The following is a 20015-nucleotide window of genomic DNA, read 5'->3' on the forward strand; positions in this document are numbered from 1 at the left end:
AGTAAGTATATAATGTTATTAGTTTTACTGCACTATATTGAATCTCTCATATCATCCCACCATATTTCTCTCTCCTCTAGTAAATAATATCAGTATCTCAACCGCTTGCACAACAAGGTTGTTGTATCAGGCTGCCGCCTGTCTAAAAAATTTCAACAAATCAAGTTGGATAACTTTCTGTCTGTCAGTGATATTAGTCTTACAACAGGTAGAGAAAATTCTAAATAACTTCAAATCACAAAATTTCAGAAGGAGCAAAACGAAATTCAAATTGGCATTTCAGATCATTCAATCATAATCCATTTCCAATAGTTGAAGAAAAAATAATCGGAAAATTAGTAGTATATAGTTTTTTAATTTAACTATATTCTCTCCTTTTAATGAATTAAGTATTGAAAATAGAATTATAATTTAAAAATCGGTTCATTTTTATAAGATTGGAATTGGGAATCTGCCAAAAAAAATTTAACCCTGAACAAAATACATCTGGTTTCAAATTCATGAAACCCTTTAAGATGGATAATCAAATAGAAGTGGTACTCAGCATCATTCGGTTACTCACAAATCTTATTTTATCATTCCGGTTCCCTTAATAAATAATTTTTTTTTGAAGATTCTTAAAAAAACCAATGACACTGGCATGGTTTTGAAAGAAGACGAGAGATTATGAAAATAAAGAGAAAAAGAGTAAATAGTTGTAATTAAGGAGCATAGTGGTGGTTGGGAACGTGCAAAGAAAAAAAAAAGAAAGAATAAATAAAAAAAAAAGAAAGAATTATTATGTGTGAATAGAACACTATAACATATTGTAGAACTCATTAATCTGATGGTTATTTTTTATGGTTCACCGTGAACCATTTGAGTGATGGTTCACCCTAGATGCAACCTATATATATATAATATTGTGGAAAGTCGTAGGAAAAATATATTTTATGTATTTTACCGCGGGTTTGGATGAAAAAGCCCGAACCCAACGGGTGTGGGCGTGAGTGTTATTTTGTCACCGAACAACATTTGGGTTTGGGTTTGAGTTCGGGTGTCGATTTCGAGTGCGGGTTTGGACAGTGTGAAACCCGCACCCGACCCGACCCGTTGTCATCCCTAAATAAAACAAAGGAAACTCAATAACAATAATTATTTTAATTAATTACTAATTACAAACATACCTAAATATTAATATTTTTTTTCCAAACTTTTTTATAAAAAAAATAAATTACAAACATACCTAAATATTAATATTTTTTTTCCAAACTTTTTGATAAAAAAAATAAATAGAAATAAAAAATAAAAAGAAGGAAACCCTAGTAATGATAATAATTAATAAATCCACAAATAAGGAAGAGAGGGAGAAGGGCTTTTAAAAGCACAGCCAACATAGGATTAGAGAGCAGTTCCAGTCAGTACAATCAATCAAAACCCTCTTCTCCCTCCCTCTAGGTTTTGCTTTTTTCCTCTCTTCTTCTTCCCTTTCTCAATGGCTAACAACAAAGAGGCTTTCAACATCTCAGATCTCAGTTCCGGTACGCTTCTTCTCAATACCCGTGTTTCCCCCAATCTTTTTGATGTATTTTTGATGTAATTTGGTTAATTGGTTTTTGATTTTTCTTTGTAGCTCTCAATGAAGAGGATCGGGCTGACCTAGTCAACGCTCTCAAGGTTTGCATGTTTCTTGGTCTTTTCAATTGTAAACCCTAATGTTTTTTTTTTTTGTGAAGTTTCGTTCTTTAAGCTAACCCTAATTTTGACAAAACCCTAAACTTTTTCATTTTTGTTTTGTTTTTTGCGTTGGGTTTATGGTTTGATGATTTTGTGAAGTGTTGTTTATTTAGTTTTTGTTTTGGTTTGATTGAATATGTGTAGAGTAAGATACAAAGTCTTGCTGGACAGCACTCTGATGTTTTGGAGAGTCTGTCTCCTGTTGTTAGGAAGCGTGTTGAGGTTCTCAGAGAGATTCAGGTATATTTCTTAATTTTTTTTTTTAATTTTGATTTGATGATGGTTTTAATGGTTAATATGTGTTGTTTAATGCTTAATTGTTAAACTTAACCACCTTATGTGTATTATTATCCAGTTAATCAATTAGCCAATGGGGATTGAGTGAAATTATCATGAAACTTAACCTGCTACTTGTTTGTTTAATTTCTTTATTTGTTTCCAGTGTTTGTTTTCTCTGTATTCTTGAACTATAACAACATCAAGTTGACTTGATTTGAGTATAAAGTTTGTGATTTAAAGTTCATTTGGCAAATTCCTTGTTTGTTGGATTGATCCTAAGGTTTTTTTTGCAAGTTCTGGTGCATCAGGGTGCTTCCAGACTCATAGCATTGTCTGTAACTGTTAAGCCGAGACACTCCTTTGCTTAGTGAAATCACTATGTTGAATAAAATGTATCACCTTAATTCACAAATTCGAAAAAATTATCATTCAACAGGGATAGCTGATTTCTGAACCTTGTATTTGTTCCAATCTTAACATTATACACTTGGAAAGACTATTTCATTATTGTTTTATACTTTTAGTAATCTATTATTTATAATATTTGAAAATGTAACCATACTATATAACTTATCTTGTGTGGGTTAAAATAGCTTTGATTCTAAATTCTGAATTAACGAATGAGTTTGCCCTTTATGATATGTTAAGTGGATCTGTCAATTGCTCTTGTAGTTTGTATCTGATCTTCCTAAGATGGGTTTTGTTTATAACTGTACAGAGTGAACATGATGAATTGGAGGCCAAGTTTTTGGAAGAGAGAGCTGCCCTTGAAGCCAAATACCAAGTTTTGTATCAACCATTGTACACTAAGGTATCCTAAAGATTCATTTTATTGTATATTCATAGAAACTCTGTCTATTTTAATCATGATTTTGATTTTTCTGCTATTCGAGTTTAAAATTATTCAATCTGATTTCTATGTGAATATTTGATATAATATCTTTAATCACTGGATTTATTAATGATTGGATGCAGCGCTATGATATTGTGAATGGTGCCACTGAAGTGGATGGGGTAGCAGTTGAAACTACTGATGGAGAAGAAGACAAAGGTAGTGACTAAGAATTGACATCTTACACTATTGAAGTTATTGTTTTAGTTCTTTATCTCAGCAATTTTCTTGTAATTCCTGCAGAGAAAGGAGTGCCTTCATTTTGGCTCAATGCTATGAAAAACAATGATGTCTTGGGTGAAGAGGTAAGTTCAAAAAGTGTTCAGCATTTAACTCATTAAATCCTTGTGATTTATTAGTCGTAAAATTATTCTTGTAATGATGTTTTCCTGCTTCTCTACAAAATAGATTACAGAGCGCGATGAAGGTGCTCTCAAGTTTCTCAAAGATATCAAGTGGACAAGGATTGAAGAACCTAAAGGATTCAAACTTGAGTTTTTTTTCGATTCCAATCCCTACTTCTCAAACTCGGTGTTGACCAAAATCTACCATATGGTTGATGAGGACGAGCCTATTCTGGAGAAGGCTATTGGGTAAGCTGCCGGTCTTTTTACCTGTGCTATTGTACTGCTAGTTTTCCACAGTTTGTAAGGTTTATTTGCTGCATTTTGGTTTTGCAGGACTGAAATTCAGTGGCTTCCAGGAAAATGCCTGACCCAAAAGATTTTGAAGAAAAAGCCCAAGAAGGGTGCAAAGAATGCTAAACCAATTACCAAGACTGAAACCTGTGAAAGTTTCTTTAACTTTTTCAATCCACCAGAAGTTCCTGAAGATGATGAAGACATTGATGAAGATATGGTATGGCACCTACTTAAACTCAAGGCCAAATATAAATATGAAATATACTATTGCTTGAACTATTTAATTTAATTTTTAACAGGCTGAGGAGCTTCAGAATCAGATGGAACAAGACTATGACATTGGGTAAGCATGATTGCCTATTTGTCTTTTACTTTTGTCGAAGCTATGTATCCAACTTGTATTATGCTCAGAATCTGTTTTTCATTTGTAATATTGAATCTATCCTTAATTGAGTTTTGATGCTTCTTCAGGTCAACAATAAGAGATAAGATTATCCCCCATGCTGTATCATGGTTTACTGGGGAGGCTGCTCAGGGAGAGGAGTTTGGAGACCTGGATGATGAAGATGAGGATGAGGACGATGATGGTGAGGAGGATGATGAAGATGAGGATGAGGACGAAGATGATGATGATGATGAAGAGGAGGAAGAGACTAAGACTAAAAAGAAGGTATAATCTTGATTGAATTGAATTGCTGAAATGTTGGTTTGTTCTTTTTAATTAATGTTTGAACTTGAATTAACTTGATTGTTTTTGTGTCCTGTGTTAATCTCCTTTGGAATGTTGCTGCAGTCATCTGCTAGTAAGGTAAAGCCATTTTAACTTTGTGATCTTAATGAAATCATATTAGGGACTTTTTTTTCTTTTCTGAATTTGTTTGCTTGATAGTGTATTGCTTGCCAACAAGAGAAGTGCTAGCAACACTGTCTGAGACTTTCTCCACTAATGTATTTTATCTGATGCATTGAAAAGAATGTCAAAGAAAGTGTTGGTAGCCCTTCTCTTGCTACCATTGTTCTTATTACACTTGTGTAGCAGATTTTAAAAACGGCACTATTACACTCTTTTAGAAAATGCTGTCAAATGGCGGCACAAAAACACAATTGTATAATACAGTAGCATAGAGTTCAAAACAACCACTATTTTATGCTATCAGTGATCAACAGTACATCTTTCCTAATTTCCATCTCGTGTTATGTATTTTCAGAAGAGCGGAATTGCTCAACTCGGCGATGGTCAGCAGGGTGAAAGACCACCAGAGTGCAAGCAGCAGTAGTTTATTTATTCAGAGTGTGATGCTGCTATGCTGAAAGTTGTTTTGGGATCCTAGTGCCTGATGAAAAAGGGTTTTCAATTTCATGTGGTTTTTCATGGTCCTTAATTCATTTTCCTCCCCTTAGTTTTATAGTCTGAATTTCTTGAGTCTATTGCTCCTTTTTGTCCCCCTCCTTTTGGAGAGATGGTGTTATATAGTCAGGGTATGTTGTGATTTATCGGTACTTCAATTTTAGGTCTCCTTCCTAGATACTTAAAGTTTGTGCTTGATTGTTACCAATATTAAAACTTTGAATAGCAAAACGTTGCTACAAGTTTTCGTGTGAGAAGAAAAATTGTAATGATTTTTTCTTCTAAGTGCATTCGATATGTTACAATTTTATTGCTTGTATTCAGTTTTACTTCAGAAAATGAGATTTGGAATGTTATATTTTTTCTTGCAAGATTTAGATTTTTTTTTCAATTATCTGTAATATAAAATTTTAAAAATAAATATCAAAGTTAAAGTAAAGTACTAATAAACTTAAATTAAGGTATTAAGTTAAAATAAAATATTTAGGTTTAGATTTTTTTTCCATTATCTTTTCTATAATTTTCTTTTCTTTGAAATAAATTTAAATTAAGGTATTACTTTTCCAATAAAAGTCACGTAAATTCTTGTGAAACCAAAAATGATTTGAATGATAAAATGAGCTTTCTTATGTCTATCTTTTATGCTCTAGTTTGTTTATATATTTTTTAGCTGGGTAGGATTGCAATTGCAATGCATGGTAAAGTTTGGGATCCGGTTTATATATCTTTATATAAAGAATATAATTTAACTCTCTTATATAAGGGTTGGAATCTCTAGTTAAGTTGGAAGAGGTGTTTATATATCTTTATATAAAGAATATAATCTAACTCTTCTATGTAGGGTGGTAATATGGGCGGTGGTCGATCGGGCCGGCCTACGCACTCGTAAAAAATTAATGGGTTGGGTTGAGATTTTGGATCTGCCGCCCACCAAAGTCCGCCCCGCCAAAACCCGCCACCCATCTAAGCTCGTCCCGCCAAAGCGCGCCGTCCGCTAAAGTCGGCCTCACCTATTTGTTAAGTTCGTTTCGCCTTAAGCCTGTCTTTTTTAGTTAATTCTAAATAATTCAAATTCTTGTTGGTTTTATTCTATACATTTATTTATAAATATATGCAATATTTTTTTAGGCAAGATTTATTTAAAAGATGCTTTATAAAACTCTGTTCTAAAAAATAAGTGAAAGTTAAAAAAAGACTATTAATCTATTTAAAAAATAAAATAAAATAAAATAAGCGGGCAGTCCCACTGCATGCCAACCCGCCACCTTGGCGGGGCAGACATGATTTTCATGCCCATTTTATTTGACGGACTTGTCGTTTCGCTCGCTTTTTGGCGGGTTTTAGGCGGGGCGGGCGACCTGTTTTGTCACCCCTACTCCTATGTGCCCAACCGCCACCTTGGCGGGGCGGACATGATTTTCATGCCCATTTTACTTGGCGGACTTGTCGTTTTGCTCGTTTTTTGGCGGGTTTTAGGCGGGACGGGCGACCTGTTTTGCCACCCCTACTCCTATGTGCCCAGGGTCGGAATCTCTAGTTAAGTTGGAATCTCTAGTTAAGTTGGAAGAGATCGCTTATTATCTCATTTAAGTGCAATGGATGGTAAAGTGAAGCTGTAAGAGATCATTTATCATCTCATTCAAGTACTTTCAGAGTCCGATTTATTAAAACTTTATAATAAAAAATGTAATTTAACCCTCTTGTGTGTCCAGGGTCAGAATCTCTAGTTGAGTTGGAAGATATTGTTTATTATCTCATTCAAGTGCAATGGATGGTAAAGTGAAGCTTTTAAGAGATTATTTATCATCTCATTCAAGTACTCTGGGGTCCGATTTATATATCTTTATGATAAAGAATATAATTTAACCCCGTGTGTGTCTAGGGTTGGAATTGAATCCATTGCACTTTATGATACAACTTTTTATCCTTTAAATAAGAGGAGGTGGTCAATATTTAAGGCAACTCGACGTATTTAGTTTTAAATTTTTGGTTAAATTGAAAGATGTCGCTTATTATCTCATTCAATTGCTCTTGATCTGTTGTTGTTCCGGTTTGCGGAATTAAATTCAAAATTAAGAGATCGCTTATTATCTCATTCAAATGCTTTTTTCAGTTTAATGTAAAAATCTTTATGATAAAGAATATAATAGATGATCCCATAAGATGTTAAGATGTGTTATTTTGTGCGTTGAATGAAATTTTTCGATAAAAAAAGTTGTCAAAAACAACTTGTAATGTAGCTTGGTGTCTCCAGGGCCGGTCCCGACTTTTTAGAGGCCCAGGGCAAATATAAAAATAGACCCCTAATAAAAATTAATTTTTTACTCGAAAAAAATTCCGAAGATAAGATCAAAATTGGTAGACAACGAACACCGTCTCAAAGAAATGAAAATGATATTTTTTCTTACTTCAGTTGCGAAAAACCAAATCATATGACTAAAAGATGTAGAAGTAAGCTTAAACAACGTCTTGACTCTAATTCGCAGGTTTATCTGACTGGTAAGAAATTATGACTGATAAGAAACGTATTTCTATGATTAAAAAAATAATAAATCAAAACACAAATGATAATGAATTTGATTTCATCATATAATAAATAAGTTAATTGTATCATAAACTTTTAAATATTTAATTGTAACATATAAATAATTTATAAAATTTATAGTAAAATAAATTTAATTATAACATATAGTAATTCCTAAAATTTATACTAAAATGAGTATATTAAAAATTGCAATTTTAATTGATTGTATAAAAAAAGTTTATAATTAAAATTTAAGAGAAATTAATTGTTACTTTTATTTACCACCGATGCAATGTGGCTGCAATGAAAGAAAATGATAATTAAAGATATGGTAGTACAAGGTATCGAACTGGTGACATTAAAATACCAAATTGTAGTCTTAACCGCTGGGCCATAAGCAATAACTTGTCTATAGTTTACGGTCATAAATATATATTTTATAGTTACTGTATTATAAATTTTTAATTAGACTTCCCAAATTGAGGTCCCATTTTTTTTGAGGCCCTGGGCTGTGGGCCTGCTTGCCCTGGCCCAGGGCCGGCCCTGGGTGTCTCGCTTTCAATAACACTTGCATTATTATACCCAACATTACGGAGAACATGCCAGTGAGCTAATCATTTTTATTTATATTTTTCATTCTCAAAGGAAACATCTTGCAATTGATTTCCATTTTTTTGTTGTTGTCTGAATTGATTTCCTCTTTGTTTGTGATATTGTAAGGGGTATGAGAATATACCCTTTTTCTTTCAAAAATAGATACTACTTCCAATATGGACTATAATAAAAAAAAAAGAATTTCTTTATTGACCTCTCTATCTTCTTGGTCACCCGCGGCGAAAAACCCAAAATGCCCCTATATTTCGGAAATGCATTACCGAAACACCTAAAAATGAGTTATTTCGGAGATGCATTTCCGAAAATAATTTTTTTAAGAAAAAAAATGTTTTCGGAGATGTATTTCCGAAATACCCCATTTTTTAGTGTTTCGGAAATTCATTTCCTAAAAAAATACAGGTTTCTCCTTTGTTTGTTTCTTTGGTTGTGAGCGTGTTTCATACTCACTTTGCTTTTTATTCTCTGCAACTCCTAAAGTAACAAGATAATGGTAGCAATAATAATGGAATCAATCACAATTCACATGGAATTTCTCTACGATTAATCAATTCACAGATCTCTAAGATCTTTCAATCTCTTCACCTCTCTAATTTCACTTTCTTCAAAGCAATGAAGTTTTGTTCCTTTTAGTGCTTGTTGCTTAGTTGGATTCAAATTCTCCATTTTCTTTCAATTTTGTTGAAAAAAAAGTGATTTTGGCATCTGGGTTCTGTTTGTTTATGCTCATTGAGGTGTTCTGCTTTTTTTTCGGAAGTTAACTTCCGAAACTCTAAAATATGGGTGTTTTCGGAAATGCATCTCCGAAAACACCCCCCATTTGATATTTTCGGAAATGCATTTCCGAATTTTGAAAAAATCTGGAAAAAAAATTACTTCGGGAATGCATTTCCGAAGTAGGGGTATTTTTGGATTTTCGCTGGGGGTTTTCCCCATAGGGAGATCAATAAAGAAACTTTCTAAAAAAAATCCATAATTTTAAATTCAAAATCTAAGCAATTTTTAACTCAATTCACTACTTTTAGTAATTAGAATTTTGTTTTTAAGTACTATTTAGCAATAAATATAATTGAGGGTACTTTTGAGGATGGACTTCTATTTTCATGAAATTTATAGAATAAGTTTTACTTGACTAAATTTCTTAATAACAACGTCGGTTTCTTTTTTATCATGACTAGTGTTAATAACATTCAGTCAAATACAATCTTTTTAATATTTATTCTTTTATTGAATAATATTCAAGCGGGCTGACCATTTTAAAAATAAAATTTATGAGAGTTTATTTTTAAATTTCAGAGATCATATGAATTAGAATAAATACTTAGACTCTATTTAATAAAAATAGTGGTTTGCCGATAAGCTAGTTGAAACTCCCTCCGTTTTTTATTATAAGTCGTTTTGGAAAAAAAAGTATTTAAATATAAGTCGTTTTATAATTCCAATGAATAATTAATGCTATTTTTCCTATTATATCCTTAAATATTTATTATTCTCTCTCCTTTCAATTATATAAATTTATCTTCCACATGTCATTAATGAAGAATAATTTTGTAAAAACCTTCATAATTTCTCATTTTCATACAACAATTAATATTTTTCTTAATCTGTGTGAAAAGTCTAAAACGACTTATAATAAAAAACGGAGGGAGTACCTTATAGTTTGACTGATAACTGATAGCTTATAATTTATAGCTGATGACTGATAAGTTAATTGAAGTATTTGGTAAAATTAACTGTTTAATTAATTGATAATTAAAATGATATAAAAGACATTTAATATATAGTTTTTTATTTTAAATTAAAATAAATTATAAAGGATAATAGTGGATTTTAGTTAAAATAATAAGGGTAAAAATGAAAGAAAAAATGATAAGCTATAAGCTAAAACGCTAATTGAAATAGCGTAAAAACAAAAGATATAAGCTAGTAAAATAAATTATAATCCCGTGAAGAAAAGACTAATGTCTTTTATTGTTGTACAAAGCTAAAAAAAGGTCTTACTAAATAGAGTCTTAGGTTTTGTTTGGTAAAATTAGCGGTTGAATGATAATTTTTATCTTATAGCTGATGACTGATAGTTGATAAGCTAATTAAATTGTTTGATAAAATTAGCAGTTTAACTAGCTGATAAATGTAAAATAACATAAAAAGATATTTCTTAATTATTAATCAAATTTAAAGACTCAATCTCACTCTCTCGGTCTAATTGAATAAAGCCACACTCCTAACCATGAAATTTTGCTATCGTTAACCCATTTTAGTTAAAAGCGTATTTTTAGAAAGTTATTAAATCCTAATTGTTACCTAAAACGCTCTCGCTGTATTTAGGATCAATGCCTAGTTTTACTATCCAGTTCATTCCTCATCCTCTAAGTCTAATTGGACTAAACTTTAATTGGTTCTCACTCTCGTGTTAAACTGTTTTAATTAAATTTGAAAGCTAAAACCAGAAAATTAATTAATGAGAAATTACGCCGTTTCAATTACGGTGTCCCGTCGAAACGACGGTCCTCACATCCCTGGTTCTAGAAATTTAGTCGGATATAATTGTCATGAAACTCGTATTATTGTTATTATTTTTGTAGAATAGAAACATTAACGTGGTGATGATAATGATATCTTAAACTTAGAAACAAAAACAGTAACAATCTTAATTGACAAAAGAAATAAAAGAAGCAATAATATTTAAGACTTAAAGTAAACAGGTGCAGAAAATTAAATAAGGCAAATGCTTACGGAAACTTGAACAGAAGAAACTTCGAAAATAAAATAACAACAAGATTAAATAAATTTTTGATCCAAGTACATAAGTAGAGTTCAAAATTGAAAGTAATGGTATATCGGTTGTCCGATGTGAACAATCAGGTATTTTATAGAGTGAAATATATGCCTAATTCATAATAAAAACTTGGACCCCTTCTCTAAAGATGAGCATTCTAATTTATACTCAGCTTCTTGCATAAAAGTCTCAAACAAATCTGTAACACTCTGATAGTTGTGCTGAAAGAGGATCCCGGGATGTATGGAGAACGCGAAGAGAGCGAAGGGTGGAAGGAGAAAATCCAGGAGAGCGCGAGCTTCGTGGTGGGCGCCATGTGTGGGGTGGTGGGTGCCACACCCTTGATGTGGCAGGCGCCACTTATTATGGTGGTGGTGGGCGCCACACCCTTGATGTAGCAGGCGCCACATGTTGTGGTGGCAGGTGCCATATGGCAGGCGCCACGTGTTCTTCTTGTCACAAAATATTTATTTATTTCTTCTTTTTACTCAAATCTCCTTCGTGACCAAATTTACTCGAGGTACCTAAAATAGGACAATAATACCGGCATAACAAGACCTAAATAAACAAAAATTATTTTAAACCCTAGCTATAAAGTCTAACGAATGAATTTGACTCAGGTACACATTATTAAAAACTTAAATCTCGCATTTACAATAGTCACTTACTTGATTGTTAGAGTTTTTATAGGTCTATCCCATTGCTAGCTGCAAATAGAGAATATTGATGTACCAAAGTACGTTATCACTATCACTATCCTAATAATCATCAATACTTGAAGATAAGGATCATTCCAAATCATTTGACGTCGTATGTAGATAACATCCCCAAACATTTTTCGTTTTATCTTTGATCTAATGGCGAACCCCCAACATACACGAGCAATAAATTCTCCCTGACCAAGATATCAATGGTCTTTTAAAAAAATTCATGGAGTCCGTTCAAAGGAAGTCTAAAACTGTCAGAAACAAAATGACTGTATGAGGCGAACAATTCAAATGGGGGGATGAAACACAACATGATGGATCGATTCGACGAGGTTCCCTATACTCGGGAGCTAAGGAAATCACATCATGAATGTTTGGTGTCATCAAGGCCTAAAACCTCCCATACGTGGTTCTCCCAAATCAACAAATCTTTCACGCTAAACATGGATCAAGAACACATAGTTTGGTGCGAGAGAGGAGGCAAAGGAGGAAGCATTGAGCCGATCCATCATATCTAAAAGGGCGTTAAACCAATGTGACAAAGATATCAGACTCATACAAACTATTCTAAACCATAAACCTTACACTCAGACAATTATCTCAAAGAAGATTTTAGAGCCTCTAGACCATAAATCATAACTTATAAACTCTAACGAATAGATTAGACTCAAATAAAGACTATTCTAAACCTTAAACCTTACACTCTCGATTATTTGATTGTCATAGTGTTTATCCATACACCCATTAAAAGTCACAATTTACATTATAAATCCATAAATATTAAATCAAACCAATATGTATTTTACCCTATACTATGTTATAAGAGGAGGAATATTTTTACTCCAAGTGTAAGTTATTAAGACTTACTCCTCATCATGACCATTGATTCTTCTCAATCTAATGGTTAAAATTAGGAAATTTCTTTATCCACCTCCCTACTTTCTTGGTCACCCCTGGCAAAATCCCCAAAATGCCCTTAGTTTCGGAAATGCATTTCCGAAGTCACTTATTTTATGAGAAAAAATGTGTTTTCGGAAATGTACTTCCGAAAACATGTTTTTTTTAACGAAAAATACTGATTTCAGAAATGTACATCCGAAATATTGTTTTTTTTCCAGAAAATAGGTGAATTCAGAAGTGCATCTCCGAATTCACCCCCCCTTTGAAGAATTCGGAAATGTACTTCCGAAATAAGGTCTGAGACAAAAGAAAAATAACAAACAACAACTATTCGATTTATTTAAAGGATGAAGATTACATCGATCACATTACATAAGATTAAAGTTACATATTGTTAAACACGGGTAGGTGAGGATGAGTTAACATTTTGATAACGTCGGCCCCCGATCTTTGAAGTTTCGCATCCAACTCGATCGGACCCTTTGAAGAAAATCGGTCAAAAGTTGTCCACAAAACCGCTAAATCTTCGTCGTTCTTTACCTCGAATGGGATGAACTCAACGTCTCCGTCGTCGGTAAGCGATGGCCAGCGATACTCAAGCTTGACAACCTTCTGATTTTCTGGATATTGCAATAGCGTGTTGAGCGACGTTATCAATTCCGCAAACGGCGTGTCGCGCGAGAAAAGAGTGTGTTGTATTTATAGACTCATTGGAGTAATGATGGCCCAACAAACCTTATCTTGCATTCAGTGGATGTTTCGAAAATGAACTTCCGAAATTATTCTGAAAACATGTATATTTCGGAAATGAACTTCCGAATTATGCAGAAACAGAGGTGAAAAATCACATTTTGTGCATTGCATTCTGTTTTGAGATAACAATAAGAAATGCATACAAAAGTGACACAACATAAACAATGACAACATTAAACATACTTATATTATATATGTATTGAATCGGTTTGATTTTACATGGTAAACGACAATACATACAAAAAATGACACACACCGGTCATTACAAAAAAAAAACGGTCCGACAATCTCTAGAAGTGGAAGCCTATACTTGTTGGTCTTGTACGTCGATTCCATCACAAGAACGGTTGGAAATGTGTTGAACAATTTGATACTTTCGGGATGAGTCCAAAAAATGTCATGCACCGTAACTGTGTCCTCGCACGTTCGGAAGCTTGACATGTATTGGTTATCGCCTAATAGTTTCAAAAGTTGTTGCATTTCCGACCGAGGGCCCATTTTCAAGACTTTAAGATTGTGCCGTTCATTGTATACTTGCTTGATATTTGAAACGCTATCCGGTTTTTTTCGCTTCAAATCTGCAAGTATGTTTCTCGGCGCCACTTTCACTATCGATAAATCCAAAATAACATTCTTCTCTTCGCGGGATAACCGACACGCCGTTGGATGCCCGTGTAGCTTGGCATCCAAGGCATGATTATGAATTCCACAAATGACGCTTAAACGCCACAAATCATCAACCCTCCGAGTCACGCGCAACTTAAACGGACACCCACACTTTCTCGATCCCGTGTCTTCGTGTTTTAACAATCGATTTGTTGGTACATACCTCCCACCCCTATCGCAGTTCAAAACGACAAAAGCTTTCCGTCTACTATTTCCATTGTCGGACCTTAAAATAACAATGCCAAATCCAAGTTTACTAGCTTCGCTACGAACCCAATCAAGCAATTGTTCACGACAAGCGAAGCTCCGATCATTTGTAAATTGTTGTCGTACATCTACCGCATCGATCATGGATTTAACATCGTTAACCGAATCGTTATTAACGTTGACATCTTCCGGAACTACTACGTCATCGTCGACAATGTTGTCCGGATGCACCATACCTAACATATGCAAAAATTAGCAAAATTGGCCAAAACTGTTTTTTTACTGCCAGGCATGATTTCGGAAAGTACATTTCCGAAATTTGTTAGGTAACTTATTTCATAAATGAACTTCCGAACCATCGCAGTTTTCTTCATAGAATTCATCAATCAATGTAGTGAAATAGGGGATGAAATGAGAGATGTTTACCTCAAATTGTAACTTTCTATGCTCCTTTTAACGTGATCAACGGTTTGAAACTTGATTTTGAGACGAAAAACAGATTGATTTTGATGGAAGTTTTGGAGAGGGTTTGGGTTTGTTTTGGAGAAAAATGATAAAATAGTGAAGGAGGGAAAATGGTATATGAACAGATTATTTCGGAAATGCACTTCCGAAATAATACCTGACTGTTAAAAACAACGTATTTTTTGAATTTTTATGCATTTCGGAAATACATCTCCAAAAACATCAATTTTTTGGTGTTTTCGGAGATGCATTTCCGAAGTCTGAAAAAATCAAAAAAAAAATTACTTCGGAGATACATCTCTGAAGCAGGGGTAAATTGGGGTTTTCGCTGGAGGTCAGTCCCATAAGGAGGTGGATAAATTTTTTTTTTTAAAATTAATAAGTAATTAAATATGGAAAGAGAAAATAATAAATATATATTTTGTAAAATGAGAAAATGTATTGCAATCCTAATTATATATAAAACTACATATAAAGTATATTTTGCAATTAAGCCAAATATCAAAATCAAAATGAGAAAAATGTGTTGCAGTCCAGATGAAAATTGAAAATGGAGGGAAGATAAACCCTAACAATCCGGCAAACTCAAAATCGTGCTCCACCACTCCATGCAACTTCCACAAAATCAAAATCCACACACACATTAAACCTTCCTTCTCTATACGTTCCACACTCCAATAGAACAAAAACAAAAAACCATTTTTTGTGAGTTTCTACTCCATGGCGAGGTTACTTCGAAACGCCAACACTTTTCTCTTCAACCGCTCTCTCTTCAACCACGGTCTTCCGACGGTAGTACATAGCATCCTTGAACATCGCCGTTTTTGTTATTTATTTGTATGAACAGTGACTGATTCATTGACCCTTTTGCTTGCAGCGCTCTTGTTTCAAACATGGAGTAGTGGGCACATCTCAAAATTTGAGCTTTTCAACTAGTAAAGGTTTTTGAAACTTCACTTTCTTTGGTTTTTTAGTTTTTCGCTTCAATTTGTCTGAACGTCACAATGATTTCATTGAAAAGATGTTTCTTCTGTTGCTGAACTTGCTGTAATATGATGTTATAATTTTCGATTGAAGGTGTGTCCGGTGTCGAGAGTGTGAATACCGGATAGCGAGACATTAGTTACATTCAATCACTTCCATTTGCATAAATTATTACTAGTGTCTGTGTTTGTGTCGTGTGCATGTCTGTGATGGTGATTCTTTAGCTGGCTTTGTGGGTGCAGTGAATTTCATGGTGGTTTAGGTTTAATGGTCTAATGACTCTAATTTAGCTTTGTGATATGAGCTACAGAGGTAGTGATGCTAATTGATTTTGTTGTGTTTAATCTAGAATTTGTTAGGTATTTGTTGTGGTTTTAGTATTATGTGAACCAAACTGGAACTAAAATTTTAGATCCTTTTGATTTTGCTAGTTTTGTTTTGTGAGTTTTAGTTATGTTGAGCTCAAATATTGGATTAGGTGTTTATGATTTTATCATTTGGGTTGTTTTTATAGTCTGTGCTGATTTTAAGTTAATGGCTTTTTTTTCATTTTCATATACTGGAAGGTAAGAAGCGCTCTAAATCAGATGGGAGTGACTCAAATGACGAGAGCATGTCTAAGAAAGATTTGGCATTACAACAAGCCATGGATCAGATCACATCTACATTTGGAAAGGGATCTATCATGTGGCTTGGTCGTTCTGTCTCACCTAAAAATGTACCTGTGGTGTCAACGGGTTCTTTTGCTCTTGATATAGCGCTAGGAATATATGGTCTTCCAAAGGTATCCTCATGTCTATTACTACCTTTTGTAGCACCTGAACCAACATTGTACCTTTTTGTTTTTTAAATAGAGTGAATAAGTTGCTCTGATGATAAGGATTTTTTTAAATTTTTTTGGCCCAGTTTGTTAAGTTTCTTCCCACATTTTTGTGTGTATTTGCTTTGGAGATGTATATGCTTATTTACAGTTTCATTAGTTTATCTAATCCCTTAAAAAATTGGTTAATTAATGCTATCTCCTTATTATTATATGTAACTTATGTCTGTAGGGACGTGTTGTGGAAATATTCGGTCCAGAGGCTTCTGGGAAAACAACTCTTGCTTTGCATGTGATTGCAGAGGCACAAAAACAAGGAGGTATTCTTTACAAGCTACTTTTTTTTTTTTTTACGGATGATTGTAATGCTTATACTTCTGGTTGAATTAGATTTAGCATTTCAACTCATCTTGTCTATGGTGTATATGTCCATAATAGTATTGTAGTAATCATTGCTATGCAACCAGTCATATTTGTTCTGCTAATGATTTGTGCTCCACTAGTTTAATAAGACGACTAACAGGCTTGTGTATTTTTGGTACTGCGGTTAACTTGATAAGAATCTCCATTAATTAGTAAGTTTGTATATGCAGGCTATTGTGCCTTTATTGATGCTGAGCACGCACTTGATAAGTCACTTGCCGAATCTATTGGCGTAAATACCGAGAACTTGCTACTCTCACAGCCAGATTGTGGTGAGCAGGCACTTAGCCTTGTGGATACCTTAATTCGGAGTGGTTCGCTTGATGTAATTGTCGTCGATAGCGTAAGTGTGAGACACTCCTTTTTTAATCTTTTAATTAATAATTCCTTTTGTGCGCGCGTGTGGCTGCTGAGATGATTTCATTGTAATTTTTGTGCCTTAAATTATGTGTTTGATAACTTCTCGTGATCCTGAAATATGTGATCTAAAAATTTTAAGGTTCTTAACCACCTCTTTTTTCTCGTAGTTGAGTAAATGCACTTAACTTTTTCCATGTCTTCACGCATAGGTGGCTGCTCTTGTTCCTAAAGGCGAGCTTGACGGTGAGATGGGTGATGCTCACATGGCAATGCAAGCTAGGCTGATGAGTCAGGCTCTTCGGAAACTGTGCCACTCCTTATCACTTTCACAGTGTATATTGATTTTTATAAACCAGGTATCAGCCACAGTTGCTAATTGCACTGTCAATAAAATTTTTCATGGTTAATTTGTGCATATAATTTTATTTTTCCAGAACAGTTAGCATCCATAGCAAACATAAATACTAGATTGTTCGCCATGGATATTAAACTTTAGTTACTTCTAGCTTTGTTCTGTTTGTTTGAAGATAATATAGTGAATGTATACATTTTGAACTCTAGAATCAAAAGCTTAAGCTCTACCTGTGTAGTATAATTTAGTGCTTTTTCTAGTAGAGGATGATTATATGGATATTAAGAAACATGAATTTCATTGCTGGTAGTGGCCTAAAACAAGATGAAATATTTTGATGTTTTCACTTTATCTGAGGGAAAACCTTATCTTCTAATTATGGGAACTATTGTCTATGCTTTTCCAGGTAAGGTCAAAGATTTCTACGTTTGGGGGTTTCGCCGGGCCTACTGAAGTTACTTGTGGTGGTAATGCATTGAAGTTCTATGCGTCCGTGAGGCTAAATATCAAAAGAGTAGGGTTTATCAAGAAGGGCGAAGAGGTACAGTTCATCTAGTATTGCTACTCTATTGCATGTTCTGGTATTGCCACGCCTTATATAATGGTTTCTAGCAGAGTTATCAATTGCATACGATAGTACTGTCATTGTGCTGTTGCACTGCATCATTGTCGGCATATTTTCTTGCCAACTATCAATCACCTAAATTTTTTGCATCTGTGGGTGTTAATATTGCTAAGAATATATTCAAGTCTAATTTACGGTATAAAAACTTAATTTCTGGTTTTTTATTTTGCAGACTTTAGGAAGCCAGATTCTTGTCAAAGTTGTGAAGAACAAACACGCCCCTCCGTTTAAAACTGCACAGTTTGAGCTTGAGTTTGGCAAGGGGATATGCAAAGAAGCAGAGGTGATAGAGTTGAGCATAAAACACAAACTCATAAAAAAGAGCGGTTCGTTTTACGAATATAATGGCAAGAATTTCCATGGCAAGGAAGCTCTAAAAAATCACCTGATCAGCAGTGACGGTGTGCAAGTATTAACAACAAAGCTGAGGGAAAAACTTCTCAATGCTGACACGGAAGCAGTTTCAGATTCGGAGTTGATAGTTGGAGACGTCCCGGAAGAACTTTTATCATCCGATTCTACCGATGAAGAAGCCACTGTTGTGGCAGAAGTTTGAATTTATGCTTAACCTTAAAGTTTTCTTCACACTCCCAAGAGCGTGACTCACAATTAATGCACTCAAATGAAGGTGGATCTAAAATGCAACTGGTGCTTCCTATGCTTGTTTGGATTTTGAATCAACAGCATTCCTTACATTCATGTGGCACATTGCCTTTGTAAATTAGATGTTTTTTTTGGTAATTTTTATGATGGACATGAGTCATGTGGCATTTCAAAGTTTTGTGGATGAGGAGGAATCAAGTTTTGTGACTATCTAGTTAGAAATTAAATGTCAATGCTAGGTCAAGAGTTATTTATAAGGATAACTAATCTACAAGCTGAATTATAGTGTTGGTGCATATATGTTTCGCAGTGTCTTTTTGATTGAACTAGGCATGAAAACAAAATCTATAATTGTGAAATTGACGGAGAAAATCTATTTTGATTGAGTTTGGATTTTTTTCAATCACAAATTTATATAAGTACATATTTGATTAATTAGGTTTGATTAAATAGTATAGATAATTTGAAATATTAATTGTATGGTCAATACTTTGATATTTTGGTTTTATATTATTATTTGAAATATTTTAGATATATATTTGAAAATATTTGAGAATATTTTTCTTTTTATATATAAATGTGATTTGATATTAGAAAAATAGATCATTTATATTAAAAAAATTGACTGCACAACATAAATGAGAGTCTGACGAGGGGGTATTCTAACTTAATCCGAGCTCGTTTGAAATGAGTTTTTGATTTAATCTTTCATCTATGACGGAAATATTGGCGGAGAACGAAGATTTATATGAGATTTTAGTTAGGACACCAGAAAGGTGAAATCCACTCTGTCATATTGTCACATCCGTCAGCAGCTGCTATAGTGAGTTGAGAGCTCTAACACCGAAATTTTATTGTTTTTTCAAGAAATAATAATTTAAGCCCTGCTATAATATGGCCTTTTCTTTTTGGAAAGGATTATACAATATGCCTCATATACTCAATTAGGGTTGGGAATAGGCCAGGCCGGCTTACAGAGGCCTACGACCCAGCCTACATAGGCCTAGAGCAGGTCAGACCTATTTAATAAAGAGGTCAGACTTAGGTTATTTTAAAAGTCTATTTTATTTAATAGGCCAGACTTAGGCTATTAAAAAAAGTCTATGAAGCCTTATAGGCCGGCCTATATTTTCATATATATTAGAGATATATTAAATAAGTTGGTTCATGTATACATATATACTATTAGAAAAAAAAAGCTAAATAGGCTACCCTATATATATATATATATATATATATATATATATATATATATATATATATATATATATATATATATATATATATATATATATATATATATATATATATATATATATATATATATATATATATATATATAGGGAGCATATCAAGTGA

The 20015-nt window shown here is 33.5% G+C and overlaps 2 protein-coding genes across 3 annotated transcripts; both read left to right on the forward strand.

Moving 5' to 3' along the window:
- The first annotated feature begins 1338 nt into the window (after positions 1 to 1338).
- On the forward strand, positions 1339 to 5186 carry LOC131595049 (nucleosome assembly protein 1;3-like). The gene is made up of 12 exons (XM_058867277.1): positions 1339 to 1520; positions 1613 to 1656; positions 1861 to 1956; positions 2714 to 2806; positions 2971 to 3046; positions 3131 to 3192; positions 3296 to 3480; positions 3568 to 3745; positions 3828 to 3871; positions 4000 to 4198; positions 4322 to 4336; positions 4737 to 5186. Exons 1-12 carry the CDS (start codon positions 1475 to 1477, stop codon positions 4803 to 4805), a joined length of 1107 nt encoding a protein of 368 aa, XP_058723260.1. The 5' UTR covers positions 1339 to 1474; the 3' UTR covers positions 4806 to 5186.
- A 9810-nt stretch (positions 5187 to 14996) lies between these two features.
- Positions 14997 to 19045, forward strand: LOC131599458 (DNA repair protein recA homolog 3, mitochondrial-like). 2 transcript variants are annotated; one of them, XM_058871798.1, is made up of 8 exons: positions 14997 to 15281; positions 15367 to 15430; positions 16040 to 16257; positions 16526 to 16613; positions 16887 to 17065; positions 17286 to 17432; positions 17835 to 17969; positions 18226 to 19045. In XM_058871798.1, exons 1-8 carry the CDS (start codon positions 15210 to 15212, stop codon positions 18607 to 18609), a joined length of 1287 nt encoding a protein of 428 aa, XP_058727781.1. In that variant the 5' UTR covers positions 14997 to 15209; the 3' UTR covers positions 18610 to 19045. The 2 variants fall into 2 exon arrangements, with proteins under 2 accessions (XP_058727781.1, XP_058727783.1); XM_058871800.1 differs by having other exon boundaries at positions 16887 to 17059; positions 18226 to 19044.
- Positions 19046 to 20015: the final 970 nt, after the last annotated feature.

Source organism: Vicia villosa, linkage group LG4 (assembly GCF_029867415.1).
Source record: "Vicia villosa cultivar HV-30 ecotype Madison, WI linkage group LG4, Vvil1.0, whole genome shotgun sequence".
In the NCBI taxonomy this organism is placed as follows: domain Eukaryota; kingdom Viridiplantae; phylum Streptophyta; class Magnoliopsida; order Fabales; family Fabaceae; genus Vicia; species Vicia villosa.